The following is a 22,251-nucleotide window of genomic DNA, read 5'->3' as shown; positions in this document are numbered from 1 at the left end:
TTTTTATGCTACAAACTTATTTCTCATTGGCGAAACTGTGTTGATTGTAATGATTCCTATTTTGACTAATAAAGATGTGTTTGAGCCTAGTTACAATGATTTAAAATTCATGGTCCAAAACTGCAATTACTTTTGCACAAATCTAATAAATCAGTCAATAAATAAATAAACAAATAAATGACTAAGCATATCTACGTAATAAATTTATTTAAAACAGAGATTCGCTAGAGCGACACAGTATATAGCGACAAAGTAAAGGTGTTATCAGTATATGCTAAAACACTGGTGTTATCTGTGCTGTCTAACATAACAGTGAAAGTAAGAACTCAAAAGCTCAGTCTTCAATACACTTCTGTATTTTCGGAGTTAGCTCTGCCACTACTACTGTATGGTAGTAAGTAAAGACAGGCTATTCTAAGTCTTTTTTTTTCCACTTTTACTGAAGAGATTAAGATGTCAGTTTTTGTTACACATGCATTTTTCCTTTGCTAGGAGTGCGCATCACCATAATGAGTAGATTCCAATAGCACTGTAGTTGCTTCCATGTTGCTAAAAAGTATTATGGTATCAAAATCATGCTTTGTCTGCCAGACTAAATTGATTTCGACAAACTGTCATTTAGGAAAAAAAAAACCTGTTTGAAATAAATCAATGTTTTATTGCAATATTTCAGTAAGTATTTCGGTATAGTTTCATGTTAAATTAGCCCTACATTGAAAAATAAATCAGCACTACAATAAAAACCATTTTGACTGCTCACGATAAATATTTTTTAAAATCTGTTCTACTGAAAATATTTCAATTTGAAGATTTTGTTGATTCTAGACCAAAACAAACATGTAAATAATAAAATTGCCAATAAATGGACAGTTTGGTTCCCACACAGCTCAGTTAATGGCAAGCATCTGGAAAGTGACCTCAACAGAAGACTTCACAAGATAGTAACTCTAATACTTGGTATTCTCCTCCCCTACACTCCAGACTTTTTTGCAAGGTTTCTACAGGGGTTCTTCACGCTCTGCAAGAATAAGAGCTCTAATTCCTTGAAAGGCACCTTGTGCCTATTGTCTGCCTATCCGAACATAGCAGGAATCCACACTGGAAGCTGACAAGTTACAGCAGAGGCAGAGAACAAGTAAGCAATTGTGGCTTCTCTTGCACCATCTGCTCATTCTGCCAAAGAGCATTGGAAGACATACTAGAGAAGAATTTGAGCAGTTCACCACACCACAAAAAACTGAGAAAAATATAGTGAGGATCAGCTTCTCACAGAATCACACAGAATCACAGAATGCTAGGGATTGGAAGGGACCTTGAAGATCATCTAGTCCAATCCCCAGATGCAAGACTCTACACTTTCCCTTGTTACATTTAATTGAATTTTTCCCCACCCAACCCTTTGTCTGCCCCCTCCCTGTTCTCTTCTTGCTTTTCAGCATACCTGAGGCTACAATGATTGACTTATCTGGAAAACTCCATACCAGTTCCAGGGTACATAAAAGTGAAGAAGATGCTGAGGTGAAGAATGTGAGGAAGTACTTACTGAGAAGTTAAGTCTGTGTGTTGGTGAAAGCTCTGTGTGTGTAGTGGAAGCCATCGATTATGTCTAATCTGAGACACCTGGGAACTCATCATTGACTCCTGAGTAAGGATGCATGTCTCCAGGCACCATACCTCAAGAATGCCCTGGCCACAGGATAAATATCCTGTTTTCCACGATTTTATGATGCAAATAAAAATTATATTGCCTATTTCAAGAGATGCAATACTTAATCCTCATCTCTATTCAATTTTCTGTTTTTGATTTAATGGTGACATACTTCTGAAGCTTCATCTTTTGGGGAAGGGAGAAGTAATCAGTTCTTGAAAGAATTCCTGTTCTGCATTAAAAAATACAGATTTTAATGGTTTTCAAAATGTATTACAGTTTCTTTTAAAAAAAAGTTCATTGAAGTCATCAGAAACCCTCATCTCAGGGATTACACACTCCTATCCCTTATAATGTAGAACTCAGTATTTTAGGTGAAAGGAGCTTGAGAAAAAGTAATCTCAGGCATAAATTAATCCATAACTGAATATCCAAAGACATTCAGATTTTCTCTTCCTGAATTCCCAATAACATAATTCAAACATTAGCTCAGAAAAACTTTTAAGGACTAGTGCAATTTAAAGCAAATGAAGTCCTGCTTTGAGATTTCAGGACTGGAAAAGCTGGACACAATGATCCTTGTGGGTCCCTTCCAACTCAGGACATTCTATGATTCTATGAAAAATCCAGAAATTTAGGGGCGAGTTTACAGTTTTCCCCTTTACATTTGCACAGACACACAGTGCTTTATACTGTTTGTACACCAAAGTCTTATAGCATTCAGAGGAAACAGTTAGTAAAAGTAAACAACTGCCAGAAATCTGCATGAGTTCACGGAGGTAGCTTTCACTGCAATTAACACTCAACAGCTCTGGGTGTTTAACGGATGCAATGAACAACAATGATGACATGGCTTATAACAATATGTTGCAAAAAGTATGATCTACAAGGAAAAATGTGGTCAAAAACTACACATAGAGCTATGTTTTACCCAGGTGCATATTAGCTAAATAAGTGAAATCATTCAATATCCCTTAGCTTAAGCATTACAAAAGCAACTGCAACCACAGATATTCCTGAACTGAAAATCATGGAGGCTGGCAGATTTTCCCAGGGAAGTCTCACTTTTTTATGCTATTCATTAAATATCTGATACTAGCCTCAGTCAGAGATATGATAGTGGGCTAAGAGACATTTGGTACGAGCTGATATAGCAATTCTTACACCTGCTTACCACTGCTTCTCAAAAACAGTAGAGAAATTAGAATAAAGATGAAGATATGACTTCCCAACTAGTTGCTAATTAAGTGATGAATAAATAACACATCAGATGGGGATGTGCTTCAATGTCCCAAAATGAAATGACAATTCCTTCTAAAAATGGGAGTCAGTATGGTTTTGAGTTATCTATATTAGCACTGTAGTTCAAATCAGGAATGTGCTTTAGAAGCGAATCTGCCAACTGCTCTCCCTTGCTCTTCCTTGTTTCACATCGCAAAGCTGTCCAGGAGCATGTCAACTTTACTCCTTTTGGATGGGCTCAGACCAGAGGTGCTCTCCATTAGCACACCTAAAGCCCCAACTATAAATTGTTATGCAGCCCCACTGCACCAAACCAGAACTACTTCTACAAAGCAAACTCCCAGCAGAAGCATTTAATGTGGACACTGGACACCCAGCTGCATTCTGCAGACCTGCACCTACTGAGCTGCACAGGACCAGCCTTTGTCATCAAAACCTGGACCAGATCTCGGGAGAGCAGATCCTGTCACTGGTCTGCTGAAGGATGTATGACATGATTCCTCTCTTGTCTGTGGTCCCACATCATAGGACTATTTAATTCCTTTAGATGGAACTTCAGGAGCTATCAACAAAAAGCAATTTCCACGGTTATTTCAAATGCCTGGTTAACATGACATTCTGGTAATCAACCCCCTTAAAGACCTACAGTATTGTACCTGGGTTTTGTAAACTATCAATCCCCCATCCACATCTCACTTGTCAGGCTCTTCATTAGAGAAGAGACACATTTGGGCAGACTCAGACCCTCTGGAGCCCATGAGCAGCTTGAAGGTCAGCCTGCAGAGCACACAGGTACATCTGATCAGCTCAGTGTGGAGAAGGCATTTTTTAACAGAAATCTTACAGATTGCTGCTATAAATGGAGAAGTCAGTTGGTTTCATTCTACACTGACATGTTTCCAAAATAGACAGTTTCCCACTTCTGTTAACATAAAGCCTGCAAAATAATTCTACATAACATAAAAAAAATAAATAAAATAAAAATACCTGTTTTGATCAGTATATATCAAACAAAACTTTATCTGTGTTAATTTTATTGACATTTCTCCCTCATCTCTCATGCACACCGAACATCAAATATTTCCTTGGAGCCCTACCAGGGAAAGTGGAAGGGAAGTTTGCAGCACAGAAAGACTCTAAGGGTGGTAAGGATGGAAAGAGCAGGGTGATGCATTCACACATCTGGCCATCACATGCAGCAGGGACAACCCACCAGTTCAGTATTAGCTATAGGTCTGAGGCTTGTGGACTCTGGACTCATGCATTTCCTTCAGAAAAAAAAAAAAAATCTGGGGAAAGCTAAACTGCAAACATCCCTGGAGTTTCTTGTCATGGAAAACTGGGGAATTTTCACCAGCTCTGAATTCCTGTTGAGAATTCAACTTTGTTTAAAAGTTCAACAGGTATGGCTTAGCGAGGATGTTTAATAAGCCTCAATGCAGTATAGCCAGGACATCTGGAACAAAAAAAAAAAAGCTAAATTTATTAGGCCTACAGGTCACCACATAAATTTTTCAAAGACACTCTATGGCTATGTCTCTACTAGTGAATTAAACATGACTAGAATATTAAATATATACTCTGGCACTGAGGCCGTGTGGCAAGAACATCTTGAGTCCTTAATATCAGACCTTCTCACCCTCCAAAGACGGGTGGCCATAGCCTTGCTGGGTATCAGAAGTGTCTCTGGCCTTTGAGGACTCCTGAGCAGCGCCTGGGAAGCCTCTGAGGGACCACCAGCCAGCAGGGGCCAAAATGGGCCCACAAAGCGCTCCAAGAATTTATTGATAATGTTGGCTGGACTTCCAGTACTCAGGAACATTTTCTAAAACTGTCATGAAATAGCCTATTGGCAGTGGTGTCTGTATGTGTATCCTCACTGCCTCTTTTGTGGAAGTTGAGAGAAGGAGCTGAGAGTCATGGTGAGATGACAGAAGAAACAGAAACACACACACATACACATGCGTACCAAGGAAATTCAGTTCCTGGGGATATTTCTTTTTGGTCTGGTAGTAACTGTTGAACTGTAAAGTCTTTAATAATTTCTTTGGGATGCACACTAACTCTAAATGACACTGAGCCCCTGGAGATTATTGAATAATTAATAAAACATTTTTTTCTCCCCTTTTATCAGTGTCTAATGTTCTAGTATGTTCTAGTAGGTTTATTCCCATGAAGGGAAACCAAGAAAAAAGTGGCGTTGGACCTGCTGGCAGATAACAGACTCTAAATAAAACAAAACTTCTTATTCAGTTTCTCTATTTTTCACTGGAAGTTTTGCTTTAAAAGTACTAAGACAACAGTGTTTTGAAAATGTACTGATTGTATCTCCATCAGGTAGAGCTTACAGTCAGAACAGTGTAAGAGAAACATGGGAAAAGTTGCCTTAAATCACCTTCTTGTTCTTCTCATCTCGAAGTGGCCAGACTGAGCCAGATTCCAGCACGAACTGCAGCAGAGCAAGGACTACAGAAATACAATGCTGACGAATCATCCAAGCATCAAACAGACTGCACTGCACACAAAGTCTGCCTTCTGGTCATCCTGAAAAGCTTCTCTCCATATCCCACCTAGATGGAAAGGGAGCATTAGCTCCAGGAAGGTATTTTCGACAGCGTTTTTCTTCCCTTCTGCCTGAAGGGAATCCTCAACTTCTTATTTACTCTCCTGCATTGATATGAGAACCAACAGCCAGACTCCAGAAAAGGACCTGGCCACTTCCTACACCTTCGGATTAAAAAAGCCTGTTTTCATACATAAAACTTACGTTTCATCACTAGACAATATACCAGCATAAATCTTGACTGGCATTACAGTTGGTGGCCACTAAAGAGAACACTTGATTAACAACAACAAAGATAAACTGGTGAATGATGAAAGCAAAAGAGCAAGTTTTAGAAGCACATCAGCATTTAAGAACTCCAGCCAAGATTATTGCAAAACTAAGGAGTAAATTACATTGTTCACATCTGTATGGACTGCTGAACATCTTTTGAACTGAATACCAGCTGCCATTCTGCTACGTGTGTTGTTATTTTTATAAATAACGGGAGGGTAGAATGAGGCCTAAAATTCATACAGATTGTGGGATGATCAGTAGAGTTAACTTTGAAAGAAGTTTTTTCAAAGAAATGAAGATTCAAAGTATTTTCGGAATTTAGTCATACAATTCTTTTTCTGCTCTTCACACACTCACCAATAGTCACAATGCTGTGGTCCTAGTGTTTCAGGGAATAGACACAGGATGGAATGTGTGGCCACTTCTCCCCCTCCAAAGGACCTAAAAAGTCAGGCTATGATACCTAACTGCTTAAAAAATCCAGTAGTGGAATGAAGCTCTGTGTGTCTGTAGCTTTTGTGCCATCCTATGAAGAGACGATGGCATAAGCTGATGGTCAGGATATTGGCATCAGCACTAGATTGCTGTGCTTCTGTTGGTCTGTGTGACAGCCGACAGCACATGGGCCAAAACCCCTTCTTTTCAACACCACTGAAATTGTACCACTGGATGCAATAGCCAAATTTGACAATGTATTTTCCCTGGATAGGAAACTGTGTTCTTCAGAAGTCTGATATGGCATCATATTCTAAAATAGTCTCCTCTGAAGTTTTTTCAGTCAATCAATAAAATAAGCATCTTGGAGGAATATTGAATACATGGTTTTGATCACATAGGGACTACAGCTCCTTCTGAGTAACTGCCTACTTACCAATGTTTTTTGTGAAAAACAATAAACATATCCTGTCCCTGATGAGCAATGATAACCAAATAAAATCAAACTTTCATTCTACTACAATCTTACAGTAATGTAAAAATTGAACAATTCCCCTCATGCCTTCCTTCCCTGTGTTCTCTGATTCCATTAGAAACAGTCACAGTTCACAGTATGGTTCACTACGGCGAAAGCAAAGATAGAAATAAATTGGAGGATTTTTTGGCAAAGGTCTCGTCCCTCAAGTCTTCTCATGTTTTGACCCCTCTTATTTATATGGCACAAATGTGGATGATACAAGTCAAAATAAATAAACAAATAAGACATAGCATAACAGTATAATGAAAAATAAGCACTTTCTGTTTTCAAATAAATTAACATGCCTGTACTGACAGCCATGCCACACTAGTAGAAAAGGAGACACGGAAAAGGATTTGAAGCTGAGCACTGAGCGATGAGGCAGGGCAGCCAGCTGTAGGCAAGGGTGTCTTGAAGAATACAAAAAAAGCCTATGTGGCAGCGGGTTAGTTGTGCTGCAAAAAGTGATGAAAAAATATCACACTTCTGACAAAAAAGATGACTGGACAGTAATAGAGATGAAGATTCAGCAAGGGACAACAGGGAGAAAATGGAAATATGCTAGTAGTCTCAGTAGAAACTGAGACAAAATTTGGTTACAGTGATAGATTACCACAATTCAATGACAGATTGAGAAGTAACCCTGACACTTTCATCCTTTGATTGCCTTCATCAACATTACATCTAGTCAATTATTCACACCCATTACTTCCATATATCTCAAGATTTATCACTCATCTTTGAAAGGCAGTATTTCATTTTATGTTCTCTAGAAGCAATTAACTAAATCCATCTTCTGAATCTCCAGCATTGTTACTGCATTATTGCTGCGTTTTAATCAAATTCCTCAGAAGTGATCTGCCATTAAGTATAAATTCATCATAACATTTTATTTCAGGTTTGCTTTGATTTTGTTATCATGAAGGAGGTCACAAAAACATATCAATGCAAAAAAAAGACATAGGGGATTCAACAGTGATACACTTGGTGGGGTGCAGGTAACATTCAGTATTGCTCCGTAAATGTTATAATCAAACAGCATAGTGTTGCAAAGAATTTCAGAGCTCACTTATTACCTTGCTATGCAGTAGTAAGCATCAGCTACACTGAAGCTCAGAAGGACTAGCTAATTGTGTGCCAGAAATTAGCAAGCTACATTTCTATTTAGCTTAATTCAGCAGTGTTTTCAGGGAGAGGGAGGGATCTGGTTTTCCCACAATAGATTTTTTTTTTTTTTTTGATAGACTGCACACCTTAGGAAAAGGACTGCAAAAATAACATTCAGAAAATGCAGCCTCCTGCTTCAGAGCACAATAGATGTGGATAATCAAGAGTCAAGATGGAAGAGAAAGTAAAATTGCAAAAGATTCATACAGGAGTCTCATGAGATTTGGCCACCTTCTTCGGCTATTAAAAAAAAAATCATTCAGGGACTTTTAGAGAAAAGAGTTAACAAATGACTATGGTTTCTCTCTTAAAGACAGCTGTTCAGTGAGCACCAGCAGTCAAATTTAAAAGTATACTTATCTGAGTGGAATAATTTTTTTTCAGTTAAACCATTTTGCACATATAGAAGCCTTCGTGCCAGCAGGCTACTAAGTATCATTACACACGTGTCTCTGGGTAAATTAGAGGAATATAAGGCAAGATTATAAATGAGATCCTTTTAGAGGTGACTAATGAAGGAAAGGAATAACATCATGAGTGTTAAAGCTAGACTATTTCTTTTAGAAGGCTAAGCAAAAGGAATCTTCTTCAGATGTTAAGTTTGTTTTGTTTTTAATGTAAAGATAAATAAATACTTCACTAATGGATAACAAGATCACTTCATGCAAACTCCTGGCTTCCTTTTCCAAATCACAGTATCAGCATCCAATTCAAAAGGCACCTCACACCACATAAATGGGTATGCCGGGAAAGACATACAGTATCAACCTTGATGCAGTACTTTACAATCAGGTTAATAATACATGAGCATATGACTAAAGTGGGTCTACTGGAAAGGTAAGCTGATCAACTATCCTAAATGCATTTTCTAATTCACTGCCCATTTTTTCCTTCCTCCTTTTTTTTTTCTTTCATTTTCCCTGTCCATTTAAGGGGGCGGGTTTATAAAAAGAATTGTAGGCAGATAATCAACATTTTTAAAATAGCATATCTATTCCAAAGCTAGCTCAACCTTTTTTTCTGGAAAAATAAATGGAAGAAATGCCAAAGGAGACACCATTTTTTTATTAAAAGGAAACAAAATACTTCCTGCTTAAAACTGATTTCTCCTAAACACCTCTCATTCATCACACAAACACACAGGTACTGCTAACTATAATACTTCTCTTCATATTCCATAATCCCTTACTGCATTCTCTGTCACACGAGGTAAAGGTGAAGCCCAGTCCACTTCATCTAGGCAATCAACTTCTACCTATATTCTAGGTGCCTAACGAAGGCTGCGTAGGGGACTCTGTTACTTTCTTTAGTTTGTCGTGAAGAGAGCTAAGTACTCTGGAAATTCTCCACAGAAAGACTATTATCTACCTAAACAGAGGTGAACAACATCTCCATTTGGATTTAAAGGCATGTTAACTGCCTGATGTAGCTGACTTGGATGCCACCTCAAGCTCCTTCTTCTCTTAATCGGTAGCTGTCACTCATCTACCAGAGCTTTTTGCTCTATGATGCAGCCCAACATGCAGCTTTCAAACTGTGTGGGAAGTCACTGTCAAGGGGTATGAAGACAAGCAAGACCAAGAGAAACAAATTTGCAACAGCAGTTTTTCCATGTGCAGAGAATATTTGTCCACCAGTTTTCCCTAGAAAATACATTCTCAATGAGAAACAAAGAGCTCTGACAGCAGGGCAGAGCCAAGAGGACGTGGAGGTGTCATCCACTTTACCTACGTCCAGAATCGTGACAGATGGGCATTTGGCCCAAGCCATGCTCCCTGTACAGAGAATGGAAAGAAACAAGCTCTCTACAGTGAGTTATCTTCTAATACACGTACTGCCAGTCAGAGAGGATGTATCAGCCTCGGGAGAGTCACAGCTCTTCCACTAGAAAGGGTGACTCCATAACTTGACATAGATGCAACAAATTGTGCTTTCTGGATATATCTAGCCAAGAAAATAAAGTGAGCCGGGGAATTTTCTGCTCAGAAGGACAATGGCATGGCATGGCACAGCATGTTTCTATCTAGACTAATTTATTTCACAACACAAGTAGCTGTATTCAAGCTGCCTACTGGGAATGGACCTGGCATGTGCTAACCCGCTAGAGAGCACCCAAGCATCCCTTGGGAAAATATTGGCCAAATCCATGCCAATGATTAACATATGATGGGTGCACACCTGAGCTCAGGCACCATGCTCAAGCACAGAAATCTTGACATTCTACAGATGATCAGGAGTGTCACAAGTCCTAAATCCAGGAGGTCCATCCCCCCTGGGATCCTTTTGGAAACAAAATAAAGGGTCATATCTATTCTGCAACTCCTGCAAACATTTTCCTATGCAAAGTTTCAGTTGTTTTGGGAGACATTTTTCTCATCAAAATAGAAAGCCTATTTTACATGACTGGAAAATGCTTAAAAAGGCCAAGTGTTGTTATCTGAATAGTCTAGGAAGTCAGAAGCTAAAGCAGATCAATGCGGGCACACACAAGTACAGACATCATTATGTTACATTACCAAAAAAAAGGCCTAAGCTCATCTTTTATATCTTTAATGAGTAGTAAGACTTACTGCACTGCTCAGTACTCCCACCTTGAGTTGGTGTGTTTTAAAATTCAGAATTTAAATGCATTTTTGTATTGTCTTTTATTTTCAACTTTAAAATTTCAGTGCTTTTTAAAAGGCACAGTGGCATCAGAAACCACCACAAAAAATAGCTATCTGCTCACAAAATAACATTATTAAATAGAAAAATGGTTTCCACTGGTTTACATTTTACCATTCTCAGTCTAGCAGATTCAATTTCTTCCTCTTCCAGACTGATTTCCCCACTGAAAAATGTGAGAGGGACAGAGCCAAGCTGAGCTCCTGCAAGGGGAAGCCCTCAGCTCTTTGATTCTGCACCAGCCCAGCTGCAGAGTGGAAGGTCCTGCCCAACCAAGCTCATGTGGCATGTGAATGGGATTATACCTCACCACTTGATGTCATAACTAAGTAATGAGCTCATGTGCTAAGCCTATGATGAATAAGCAACCACATGAATGGGAGGTGTTAAAATACCCCTTCTGTGATCAGGAAATAGCCCTGTGGGACACAAGGGAATGAAGCTCTTCCTTTCAAGTAACTTTAGGGTTAACAGACTAGCAGATTATGATAGTGGGGCTATCTTACATCTCAGTTAAAAGAGCAAGGGATGAGCTATTTTTAATCATATGGATTTGAGCTTGCTTTTAAAGGTTATATTCTCTGTCCTACATGTATTTTGATTCAAGACTCACACAAAGTCTACCTGAAAAATCTTCCATAGTTTAAACTGTATACAGAATTTTACATGCATTAACCTGCTAGGCAATATTACTTACTGCTGCTAAACATCAACTGTGTACCAGTTCAGCAGTCTTCTACTTACCTTTGAAAATGTATGTTAAGGAGGAATAACAAGCAGAATTCATCCCAACGCTAACTAAAAATTGAGTATCTATCCTAGGACAGTCAATTCCTCTCATTGTCTCCTCCGCCCCATCACCCTGTTTGCACTTCTAGACAGGCACTTCTGGAGGGCCAGTCATCCTTACTGTCTTGAAAAACAGTCTTGGAACATAAAAATATCATTTTATGGAAGCACTTCTCTCTGCTAAACGGAGCTCTGATGCTCGGCTCTGGCTGGATGCTGGTCACATGCTGGATAACCTATTTAAAGCTTGTGGAACAAGTCATGTTCAAGCATCTAACTGCCACTGATACAACCACCCTGTACTGAGCTCTGTGTTGACATAACTTCACAGCTTCCAGAAAAGGCACCAGCTGCACCAGAGGTACCTCTGACATCTCTGCAGAGTGCTGTATTGTGCCAGGGAGACATACCCATGAACTAATGAAAATTTGACATTCATATTAGTATAAAGAAAAAAGTCATTAACTGCTATTGAACTGCCAATTATCCACTGTAACTGCAGACCTCCCAGCACAGATGTTTTACCTTCCCTCTCTGCTGTATGCAATATTACACTCATATTGCAGGTTACATTATCACAGCAACATGTAACTGGCTCCTAACTGCTGAGAGAACAAATTATTTTGCCAAAATTATTGGTTCAAATCCATAATTGTGAAAAATGAATTAGACATGCCTAGACTTGGGGATTTTTTCCTTGCAAGCTCTGTAGTTATAAGGAACTGTGAAATTCAATTAAAAATATTAAATGAACTCTCCTTTTGAAATTATTCTTCTTCCAGCTATTTTTTTTACTCTATGTCACAGGGGAGAAAAAATAGTTTGTCCTGGATAAGCTAAAACCCCTAATGGTAACAAAATATTACTCAACTTCTTCCATTGAAAGCTTTTATTATCCTTCAGTATTGATGGATTGCACTTGATACTACCCAAGTTTAAAGTATTTATATAATCAAATCTTTAATAAAATGAAAATTGTGGGGAGAAGTGTATCGTTACTAAATTACGCTAATGCTCCAGTGACATTTGAATGAAAAGTACTCTTAGAGTCTTGAGACTGAGGAAGCCTCAAGTTACAAATCATGGGAGGTTGCAGAAGTACACCACAGAAGTACTAATATGTGTTTGTTTTATTTTTCCCTAAACATCCACCACCAGCCAGTACCAAAGTCAGGACACTTGACTGGATAGATCTTTAGTCAGATATGTCATGGATGTTCCTGTGTTTGTGTGTTGTCTTCTGCCAAGCATGAGATTGTCTGCCATGCCTTTAATAAATTGCTATGCTTTCTGTATGACTGCAGACATTGAATTACCTGAATAAGCACTCAGTGCATGAATAAAAATAGTCATATAAAAAACATTTTTCCTTTCTCTCTTTTGTCTTCAAAGAAATGGGAAAAATTACTAGGCACAGAGTAGATATAAATCCATAAAGTTTCTGTGAAATTTCTACTTGTGTATAGCTTACACGAGTGTACTTCTTCGTTACTTGGGTATAATGAAAGGCTGTTGACACAAGTAAAAATTTACCCATGGTTACATGCACTGAAGTCCTGACCTTGTACTTTACAACTCATTTTTTTATGACCAGTATATTTGAAAGGACATACATGTGACTCTTGTTGCAGTCCATGCAAAGATACCAAGAACACGATGGAGATACACAACATTGGTAACTAATAACATCTCAGATGGCATGGCATATCCTTATGATACTGACATATATTACAAACAGCCTATGGGAGACCCCTGACCTTCTGCAGCATGAGCACGAGATCAGCAGGGGCATCTGAAACCACACCATGACATGCCTGTGTGTACAACTCATGGGAATATTGACAGAAACACTAATTAAATCAGAGCACAGATTCACAGAAAAACAGTGCTGGAAAAGAACAACACCACCGAGAGTCTCTTCTTGAAAACCTGCAACAAAGGAGATGCTACAACAAATGTAGTTAGCTGAAAACTAATCTGAAATCAATTAATTAATTTCTTCAGGTCTTACTTCAAGTGGTTCTAAAGAGCAGCTCATCATCCTTCTATCACCAACTACCTACATATTGGGAAATTTATGTCCTCTCTCAATACTATTTTTCAGTGCTAGAAAAAACGATTTACTTCAACACAGCCACATATACGCTGTTTTCTAATTGTTTTAATTAGAAACATTTGTTTCCCTTCCTTACACCTCCTGTTCAATTCCATCTCCCCGCAAACCAGGCAAAAAACACTGGACACAGCATTCTTGCTCAGGCTTCACTAACGGCGGCCAGAGAAAACCCTGTGTTTCATAAACGACACTTGTAGTCATGTACCCAAGAGTAAGTTGCATCTTTTTTCAATTGTACTGCACTTGTGACTTTGATTAACTTTTTCACTTGCTTTAGCCTCTGGTCCAGTAAAACCTCCATGTCCTTTTTTTCTGCCCTGTTGCTTAGCCAATTCTTTCTAAGTACTGGATTCTTCCTTCTCACAAAACATAGCGCTTTGTGCTTGCCTCTCCTTTATTTATGGCCATTCTTCTAATTTGTAAACATCATTTCAAATTTCCCTTTTCTCCCCTGAAATACTTGCAATTATTCCAGATTGATGTCATCACAGATTGTATCTATTTCATCATCCAAGTCAGGATGATTCAACATTGGCAGCTGGATTTGGGTTTTTAAAAGCCTATCGCCACCTCCCAGCAACATCAACAACCTCATTGTGTCTGAATAAGCAGGTGCTTCTTCCCCTTCACAACAGCCGCGTTCCTGCGCCGATAAGCAGAAGTCTGTCATGAGTTGCCTTAGCCAAACAAGAGTCATTCTCCTGTCACACCATCTGCCACAAGCACTTCTCTCTCTGTTGAAAGGAACTATGAAACATGTCAGGAGTGGAGTGACAGAGTGAGGCAGGCTGTGGGAGTTCACAGGTGCTGTCCTGAGGAAGCAAATTGGATGGTGCCAAGACCTCGAATCCTGTGTTCAGTTTTGGGCCCCTCACTACAAGAAAGACATTGAGGTGCTGGAGAGAGTGCAGAGAAGGGCAATGAAGTTGGTGAGGGGTCTGGAGCACAAGTCTGATGAGGAGCAGCTGAGGGAACTGTGGCACTTCAGCATCGAGAAAAGGAGGCTGAGGGGAGACCTTATAACTCTCTGCAACCACCTGAAAGGAGGTTGTAGCATGGAGAGGGTTGGTCTCTTCTCCCAAGTAACAAGTGATAGGACAAGAGGAAATGGCCTCAAGTTGCACCGGGGGAGGTTTAGATTGGATATTAGGAAAAATTTCCTCACAGAATAGGTTGTCAGGCATTGGAACAGGCTGCCCAGGGAAGTGTTTGAGTCACCATCCCTAGGGGTGTTTAGAGGATCCATAATGAGGTTCTCAGAGGCGTGGTTTAGTGCCAATATTGGACTCGATGATCTTGAGGGTCTTTTCCAACCAAAGTGATTCTATAATATGATTCTATGATTCTAAGACAGAAGACTCAAAGGAAGCATGCTCTTCTTTCCAGTTGGCAACTGGAGGGCAAATAACCTGCCAAGACAGTCCTCCAGGAGCAGTACCTGTAGCTGCCGTCTCCTGGTGGATGGCTTCTGACTCATCACCAGCACAGCGATACCACTCTTTGCGGGCCATGCTGGCCTCAGGAGATGCCTCCCTGCTTGGGCAGTATTTCTCTCTTCTTCCTTTTTTTTCTCCACATTATCTATCAAACACATACATATACATATACATATAAAAGTTATTTTATGGTCTACCTGACATATCTATTTAGTATGATGCACTAGTCTCCCTAGGTACATTAAATTATATAAAAACAAAAATCACTATATAAAGTTATATATTCTATTTGATACTCTCACAATTTGTGATCAAGTTATAAGCACTGAATCTTCTTCTATCTAGAAAACTTGTGTTTGCAATCAGAATGGTTATGTAATCAACTCTATTAGTACAACTCATTTAAATTCTCCATCTGAATCTTCAAAGCAAAATATGTCACAACTCAGTTACGATTTCCTGCATGAGGTAACTTCGAGATTTTGTTAGAAAAGTATTTAGAAAATGGCTGTTTATGGCAGGAAATATCAAGTTTATTTGTGATAAGAAACATAGGTCACATTTCACCATGCCTAGCTGCAGCCACCCGAAGACTAACCAAGTTGCTGTGGCTCTCTCCATAGATACCCAGGAAAAATGGACACTACCCAGAAAGATGACTCTTTCCATCTTAAAAAAAACCTCACACACATACCTAAGATACCTGTTACAAATCAGTGCCTCCTCCTGATTCCAGAGTGAACATGGAAGATGAGCTTTGGCTGGACACATAGGGCTGGACACTCTCCTGAACAAGGGTGTCTGACGCTATTTTGAATGCCCTGGATTATGTAGGACACCTGCACAGGGCTGGCAGGTACAGCATATGATCTGTTGGAGTCCCCCACCTTTCTGCAGTGCATCCCAAGTCCAAACGGCTCACCTTGAGGCACGTAAAATATCAAAGAAGCACTACCCCCTAAGCAGCCACATTCTGTTCAAGAGCCCCATTAACTATGATCATAGTTTAGCAACCCAGCGTACACTTAGACATCTAATTGCATACATCTCAATTTACATGAACTGAATCCCAACTAATTTTTTGACATTTAAAGTAAGACATGACAAATCCCATCAACAGAAGTACAAAGGTTCTGCACCTAAAAATAATTATTTATGCATCCCTATGAAACTAGACAATATTTTCCTTCAGTGAGTAAGAACTTCAGCTGACCTTAAAGCAGAAACTAACACAGTTTCTCAGAAAGATATTGAAATTGTTTTGAAAATCAGCAAGGACCCAATGAAGCCCATATGCGTACTTGCAGTTTTATAGTGGAACATATGTAAAAATAAGAAATTACAGCATTAGCATAGAACAGATTACATCTTTTCCAGAAACAACAACTCAAAAGTTTTATGGTCTGACTTTATATCAAACTAATTTTCTGAGTACAGTATTCCCAAAACAGCAGGATGACTATTTAGCCAGTGATTCCTCCTGGCTTTTGCTGGTTTAATTTAATTGAAATTAGAGCCTTTGAAAAACCCGGGATGAACAGCTCTGAAGTCCCCTCTATACACAAAAAGAATGCAGACAGCACTTTAGAGAGCAGTAGTGCAAGTTTCCTTTCTTACAGGAGATCATACTATTCTCTGAAAAACATTCTCAGGAGAAAGGTTCATTTTTTCACTTATCCCCTTGCTTTCTCTATCCACTTTATAGTTTTACCTCCCATGAACTATAAAACATATCCTAAAATGATGGTAAATTGAAAACACAGCACTTCAGTCTTACAGCTAAAATGATGAGTTTAAATAGGGGGTATTTGAAGACTCAGTGTACTGTTTATTTAACTTTCTAAGGATAAAAAAGCTACAGGAGTAATTGGGTGCTTGAAAATTATATGCTCGAAACTAACCTATTTGATTCACAGACCAAATGTTGAACAAGAATCAGACTACAAAAATATACTGGATACTGTCTGACTGGAACTAAGTTGGCAGACTAACAAAAAGCACAAGAACTATTTCTTTTTCTGTTCACATAATTTAAGCAAAACATACCTCTAAACCACAGAAAGTACAGAATACAATCAACCCAAATCATGCAAAATGAAAAATTATAAAGCTAAATTATTAGAATCTGACAAAAGTAATATTCCATACTCTTTATTTGTAAAATGACTTACAGTATTTTCTCAGTATTATGTCTGTTATTATTGATCAGCATTTTGTTTGGAGACGTACATTACTGTACATTTTACAAGCATTTACAGCAGTCTTAAATGCAATTATTGGAGGTATGCACAAAAACAGGTAGGTGGTTAAGTACCCAATTACAGGTATAATTCATGAAAAAGGCAAATAATAATGGGAAAGCATGCACAGGTAAAGCAAGGAAATAAAGCACATATGGAGATATACATACATATGTATATATAAATAAGCACAGGTCATCAACAGACTGCAGCCCTTCCTTGAACAATGAACTTTTTACATTCAACTTCATTAGTTCATTCTACTACCATATATAGGACTCAAAGTATAAATATCAAGGCATATTATTTTTACTTCATAAATGTTTAGTATTTTCAGTATAATGTAAATAGTATTGCAGAGTAATACTTTCAATAATGCTATTCAATATTTTCAAGATGTTATGAAATCAAAGAGAAACTGTTTATCTAAAACTTCTCAGTAAAACAATTTGATGCTGCGCAGTCCTGATACTTGCATCAGTCCTCCTGATCCAGCTTAGCATTTCAGTGTTACAAGTAAAGAAGAATGTTAACTCTTCCATGTAATCTGAGGAAGATGCACATTACTATTTAATAAGTTTATTCTAAAAAATAGCTACAGGTAGCCTGGATGGATGAAGGGCAAAGGATTTTTAATAATGTTCAACAGAAAGAACAAAAATACACAAATAAATTTTTTAAATGTTGGAAAGCCAAATGAATAACTAGTAACTGAAGACTCATAAAGGAATGTATTATATATAAGCCTACAGTTTGATTAAGAATACAAAATAGGATGATACAAACTGTAATTCTTGTTACAAAAAATTGCCATCATATCACTGAAAGCTACATTACAGGCTGCCTAGAAGGCAGTATAATAAAACTTGCTGTAATAACTTTTTATTTATATTCATAAAATTGAAGAATGTTAATTCTCTGGTTATTTTATTTTTAATATAGAGATGAATTTTAACAAGCTAATTTATAAAAGGTTACACCAATGTCTAGTTTTAAATCGAAGGAATTAATGTCCATACTACCACAGTTCATAGAAAGAAATTCTTGTAAGACATTTCAATAGCTGGTGAGGCTAAAGGTCAATGCTCACAATATCTGCTTGGAATTAAATGAAATAATATGTCAAAGATTAAAAGTGTAGCTGGTAACCACTCTGAAGATCAACAGCAATACCTCAGGTCTTCAAACTAACTGTGACTTTTTTTTCCCCTCCAAATTGCTATCTTACAATGTATACTTCAGCAATCTTGAAAAGCTCTTTCTGTTCATCCTTATTCATTGCTTCTTGATATTTACTCAATAATCTTTGCAGATCAGTATGAAGTTACCTAAAATAAGTGGAAGTAATCAGCTCAGGCAGTACTTTAATATAGCTGTGTTTGGTCAAAGAAGACGTCTTTTAAAGGGAGGAGAGACAAGCCCAGCTGAAAGTCCAGTTGCAGTAAGGTGTTTACCAACCAGAAGTCCATTTTTTTCTGAAGTAAATTAATCCAGTTTTTGTAACAACAGTACTTTAGCAACTCCCTTCAGAAACACGTACTTGTTTCTGTTGTAAGATCTGTATTGATATTTTTCAGGCTTTGCATTGCCCCCTGAGAGGGCATAGAAAAAACCTCTTCACTTCTTCAGAGCTCTGGCAACTTATGGGAAACAGTGGGCACTGACTTGTGGGGCAGCTAGAAACTAAAGTAATTGTCATGCTGGCCCACTGTTTGCGAGAAATGGAGGGCACCCATCTTCTTGAGGAGCTTGTCTTACTCAAGATCTAATTACCCAGTCTAGGAGCACAACAAGCAGAGTAATTACTTACTTTTCCCTATATCCCTGCTACAGTGGGTTAGACAAGTTGTTATTTAAATCTAACAGGCTTTCCTACAGCTTGGAAAAAGAAAGAAACAAAAAAAGGCCACAAAAAGCACCATCTATCCTCTCATTTTCTTTTCAGTCTCCACCTGCCTTTCTCTGATATTTATTGCCTATGTGACACTTCACATACACCAAGTGTTACGTATTAATTTAATGCATAATGTAGTGCTTTCCTAAGTCTGGAGCACAGCCAAAGAGTGTGGAAGGTGGCAGTGGGGATAGTGAAGTCAGACTTTTCAATTACTCCTCAAAGACTCTGCTTCCATTTATTTGAGAAGCAATCCGACAGGTACAGAAAAGCCTGTGGAATATATGAGGTGTCTCTGCAGCTGCCTGAATTTGCAGAAAGCCTAAAATAAACTCTTTTAAGTAGGAATTATCTCATTTGTTCTCCCTGAATGGTTAGAAAGGCAGACGTTAGTGGTACTTTTAACTGCAAACAGGTAACTGTATCTCTGCTAAAACTATTTTTTAAAAGATCAGAAGCAGAGCAAAAAGTTTCTATCAGTATTTTGGGTAGACCAGGAGAAAGAAGGAAGGGGCAGGATTAATGACAGTGCACAGATCATGTATAAAGCCAAGCTATGTTAGCTTGTAACACTGCAACAGTGCATCAAAGCGGGAATAGCGCTGGTGTTAGTGTCATATTTACTGAAAGAGAGCCCAGCTTCCGAACACGCAGATTACTATGTTTAATGACATAAAAGTAACAACAGCATTGCAGAGTAGGCTGATCTTTAACCTCAGGTTTGCAAAAAGGAAAATCTGAGAGGCAGCAGGAACAAGTAATTCGCTCAGCAACATGAAAAATCCACCTCAGATTTAGGACGAAAAACAGCAATCCTACCTTCCAACCCCGAACTACCAAACTGCACAGAGCCGGGGGACGAACCGCAGAAACACACTAAACACCTGCCTTTATCTCAGGGAAAACTGACAGCCCCCGAACAGCATCGCTTCGCGAAGCAAAACGACAATTCCTCCAAAGCCCATACGCAATCGCGCCTGCTCTGGTTGCTCAACAATAATTGACACACTCGCACATGTCTGAGTGTATCCACCGACAAGCTGGGTTGTTTGTTTTTTCCCCCTGAACCACGCAAGTAGCGGGGAGATGCCGGCCGCCGCGGCCCTCCGCCACCGGCCCGGGAACCCCCTCGACCGCCTCCGCCAGCCCGCTCCGTTCCGCTCCGCATCCCGCCGGCTGCGAGGCCGCGGCAGGTGCCAGTGGCCCGGCGGAGCCCCAGCGAGCTCCAGCCGGGTGGGGGGACATGGAAGAGGAGGGGATGGGCAGGCGAGCCGGTAGCCTCGGGCTCGGCCGCACCACGCACACCCGCGGAGGCGGCCGCCGGCAGCGAGAGGAGAGAGGAGGGAAGGGGGAAAGCGCCTCTCCAGGGAAATAAAGTTTTCAGGCGGAGAGATCAGCGCTCGCCGCCCCGCTCAGATCGGCCGCCGCCCGCCTGAGAAGCAGCGACTTCGTGCGAAGGGGAGGAAGGGGGAACAGGCGGCCGTGACCCGCCGGGCGGCAGCCCCCCCCTCGCTACTCACCATGTTGACTTCGGAAACCATGTCGATGCTGGCGATGTCGATGTTCATCCCCACGCAGACGGGCGGACCTGCGGGCACAGGAGACCGTTACCCGCCGCCGCTCCACGACCTGGCGGCGAGAGGGGCCGCGGCAGCGGGGTCGTGGGAGCCGGCTCCGCCGTGCGGGAGCGGCAGCAGCCCCGGAGAGAGCGAGGCGGTGGGGGGGCTCCAGGCGGCGAGCCCGGCCAGGGCGACTCACCTCCGAAATCCGGCCGTAGGCGGATGTCGTAGCCCTTCAACAATTTATCCACAGTTTCTTTCACGAAGGACATGTTGCCGGGGTCGTTCACACTGTGGGGGCGAGAGAGATGGGGGAGGGTGTCGGGCGGGGGAGGCAGAGGATGGGGTGTGGGGGACCGGGGGCGACAGCGGGAGCGGGAAGAGAAGGTGGGGGAGCGCATCAGCTTGTTCTCCTGGAGAAACGCACCCCGTGCCGCCCCGCCGCTGGCCGGGGCACGCTGGCTCCTACCTCTGGGCGCAGCAGACCACGGCCACCAGGACGGGAGCAGAGAAGATCCCGAAGATCCTGCCTCCCCCAAAGCCCCACATCCCTCCGCTACGCGCTCCCCCCGCGCAGCAGCAGCAGCAGCCGCCGCCGCCGCGATCCGGCTGCCCCGGCTACAGCTGAGGAAGAGGCGGAGGCGACAGTCCCCGTTCTCTCCCCCCCGCCCTCCCCCCTTGTAAAAAAAAAAATCCCCCAACACCGCTGCCCGGCCCGCGGGAGTCGCCCCCGCACTCGGCTGCGCCCACCCCGCGGCCGGACGCCGCCGAGCCCCGGAGGAAGCCGCCCTCCGCCGGAGCTCGGCCGCCTGCCTCCCCTCCGCCCGCCGTCCTCACACGCCGCCTCCCGCCCCGCCGCCTTCCCGCCACCCGGCAGGGGAGGGAGCGAGGGAGGGGGAAAGGAGGGCGCCGCCGTCCCTCCCGGCGGAGAGCCCGACGAGCGGCGCCGCGGGAGCGGGGCTCGCCGGGGCCGGCAGCAGGGGGCGGTGGCACCGCCGGCGCCTCCTCGGGGCACGCCCGCCCCGCCGGCCGCGGCACTGGCCCCACGGTAGCCTCCCTGAGGCGGGGATTCCCTCTCGCAGCCGGCTCCTGCTCTTCGGGAGGGCGAGGGGATCCCCGGGGTGCGAGGGGGGCCACGGTCCCCCTGGAGCCGGGTGAGAGCGGGCTGCCGGACGCCGGGCCGGGCCGGGCCGGGCTGAGACCTGGGGTACGCCGCCCTCTCCTGCCCCGAGAGGGCTGGCTGCATCCACCTGCCCCTTCGTGTATCCTGGGAGCGATTCCAGGGAGGAGGCGGCTGGGGCAGGAGAGGGAGCTGGCTGGGTACCCTGCCCTGACCCACATCGGGCCGGAGAGGGGTCCCTGCCACGGCCTGGCGTGCGGTGTGTGTGCAGAGGTCCTGGGTCTGAGGCTCCCTTCAGCCATCCCTGTGAGGGTGCCACCAGCACAGACCTCCATCATCATGTTTTGCCAGGCAAAAGCTCCACTGGCTTAAAAGCATTTCTAGCTGGGCTTGTTGTGCGGGATGGTAATGAAGAGAAACTGCACCGGTGCTGAAGAGACATGAAGTGAGAGCTGTTGGCTCTCATGTTGCCTGTGAGCTTTCTGGATGCTCTAACTTTGTATAAAACATTGTTTGGGGTGGAGACAGCACAGTAGTTATTATTGGAAACCATCTTCCAGGTTAATTAGTCTTTTCAGCAGGACT

At 41.7% G+C, this 22,251-nt stretch overlaps 1 protein-coding gene across 1 annotated transcript in view; it reads right to left on the bottom strand.

Moving 5' to 3' along the window:
- GABRB3 (gamma-aminobutyric acid type A receptor subunit beta3) overlaps positions 1–21,523 on the bottom strand; it is a 115,728-nt gene extending 94,205 nt beyond the window's left edge. The window contains exons 1-3 of the mRNA XM_065075363.1: positions 21,016–21,523; positions 20,746–20,837; positions 20,508–20,575 (exon numbers count right to left, since the gene is read on the bottom strand). Coding sequence (XP_064931435.1) covers positions 20,508–20,575; positions 20,746–20,837; positions 21,016–21,095 — 240 coding nt within the window. The 5' untranslated portion in view covers positions 21,096–21,523. The remainder of the gene's footprint in view (positions 1–20,507; positions 20,576–20,745; positions 20,838–21,015) is intronic.
- Between the last annotated feature and the right edge of the window lie 728 nt (positions 21,524–22,251).

Source organism: Columba livia, chromosome 1, assembly GCF_036013475.1.
Source record: "Columba livia isolate bColLiv1 breed racing homer chromosome 1, bColLiv1.pat.W.v2, whole genome shotgun sequence".
Lineage (NCBI taxonomy): Eukaryota > Metazoa > Chordata > Aves > Columbiformes > Columbidae > Columba > Columba livia.
Note: the sequence above shows the minus strand (reverse complement) of the source record. Positions and strands in the feature narration are given on the sequence as shown.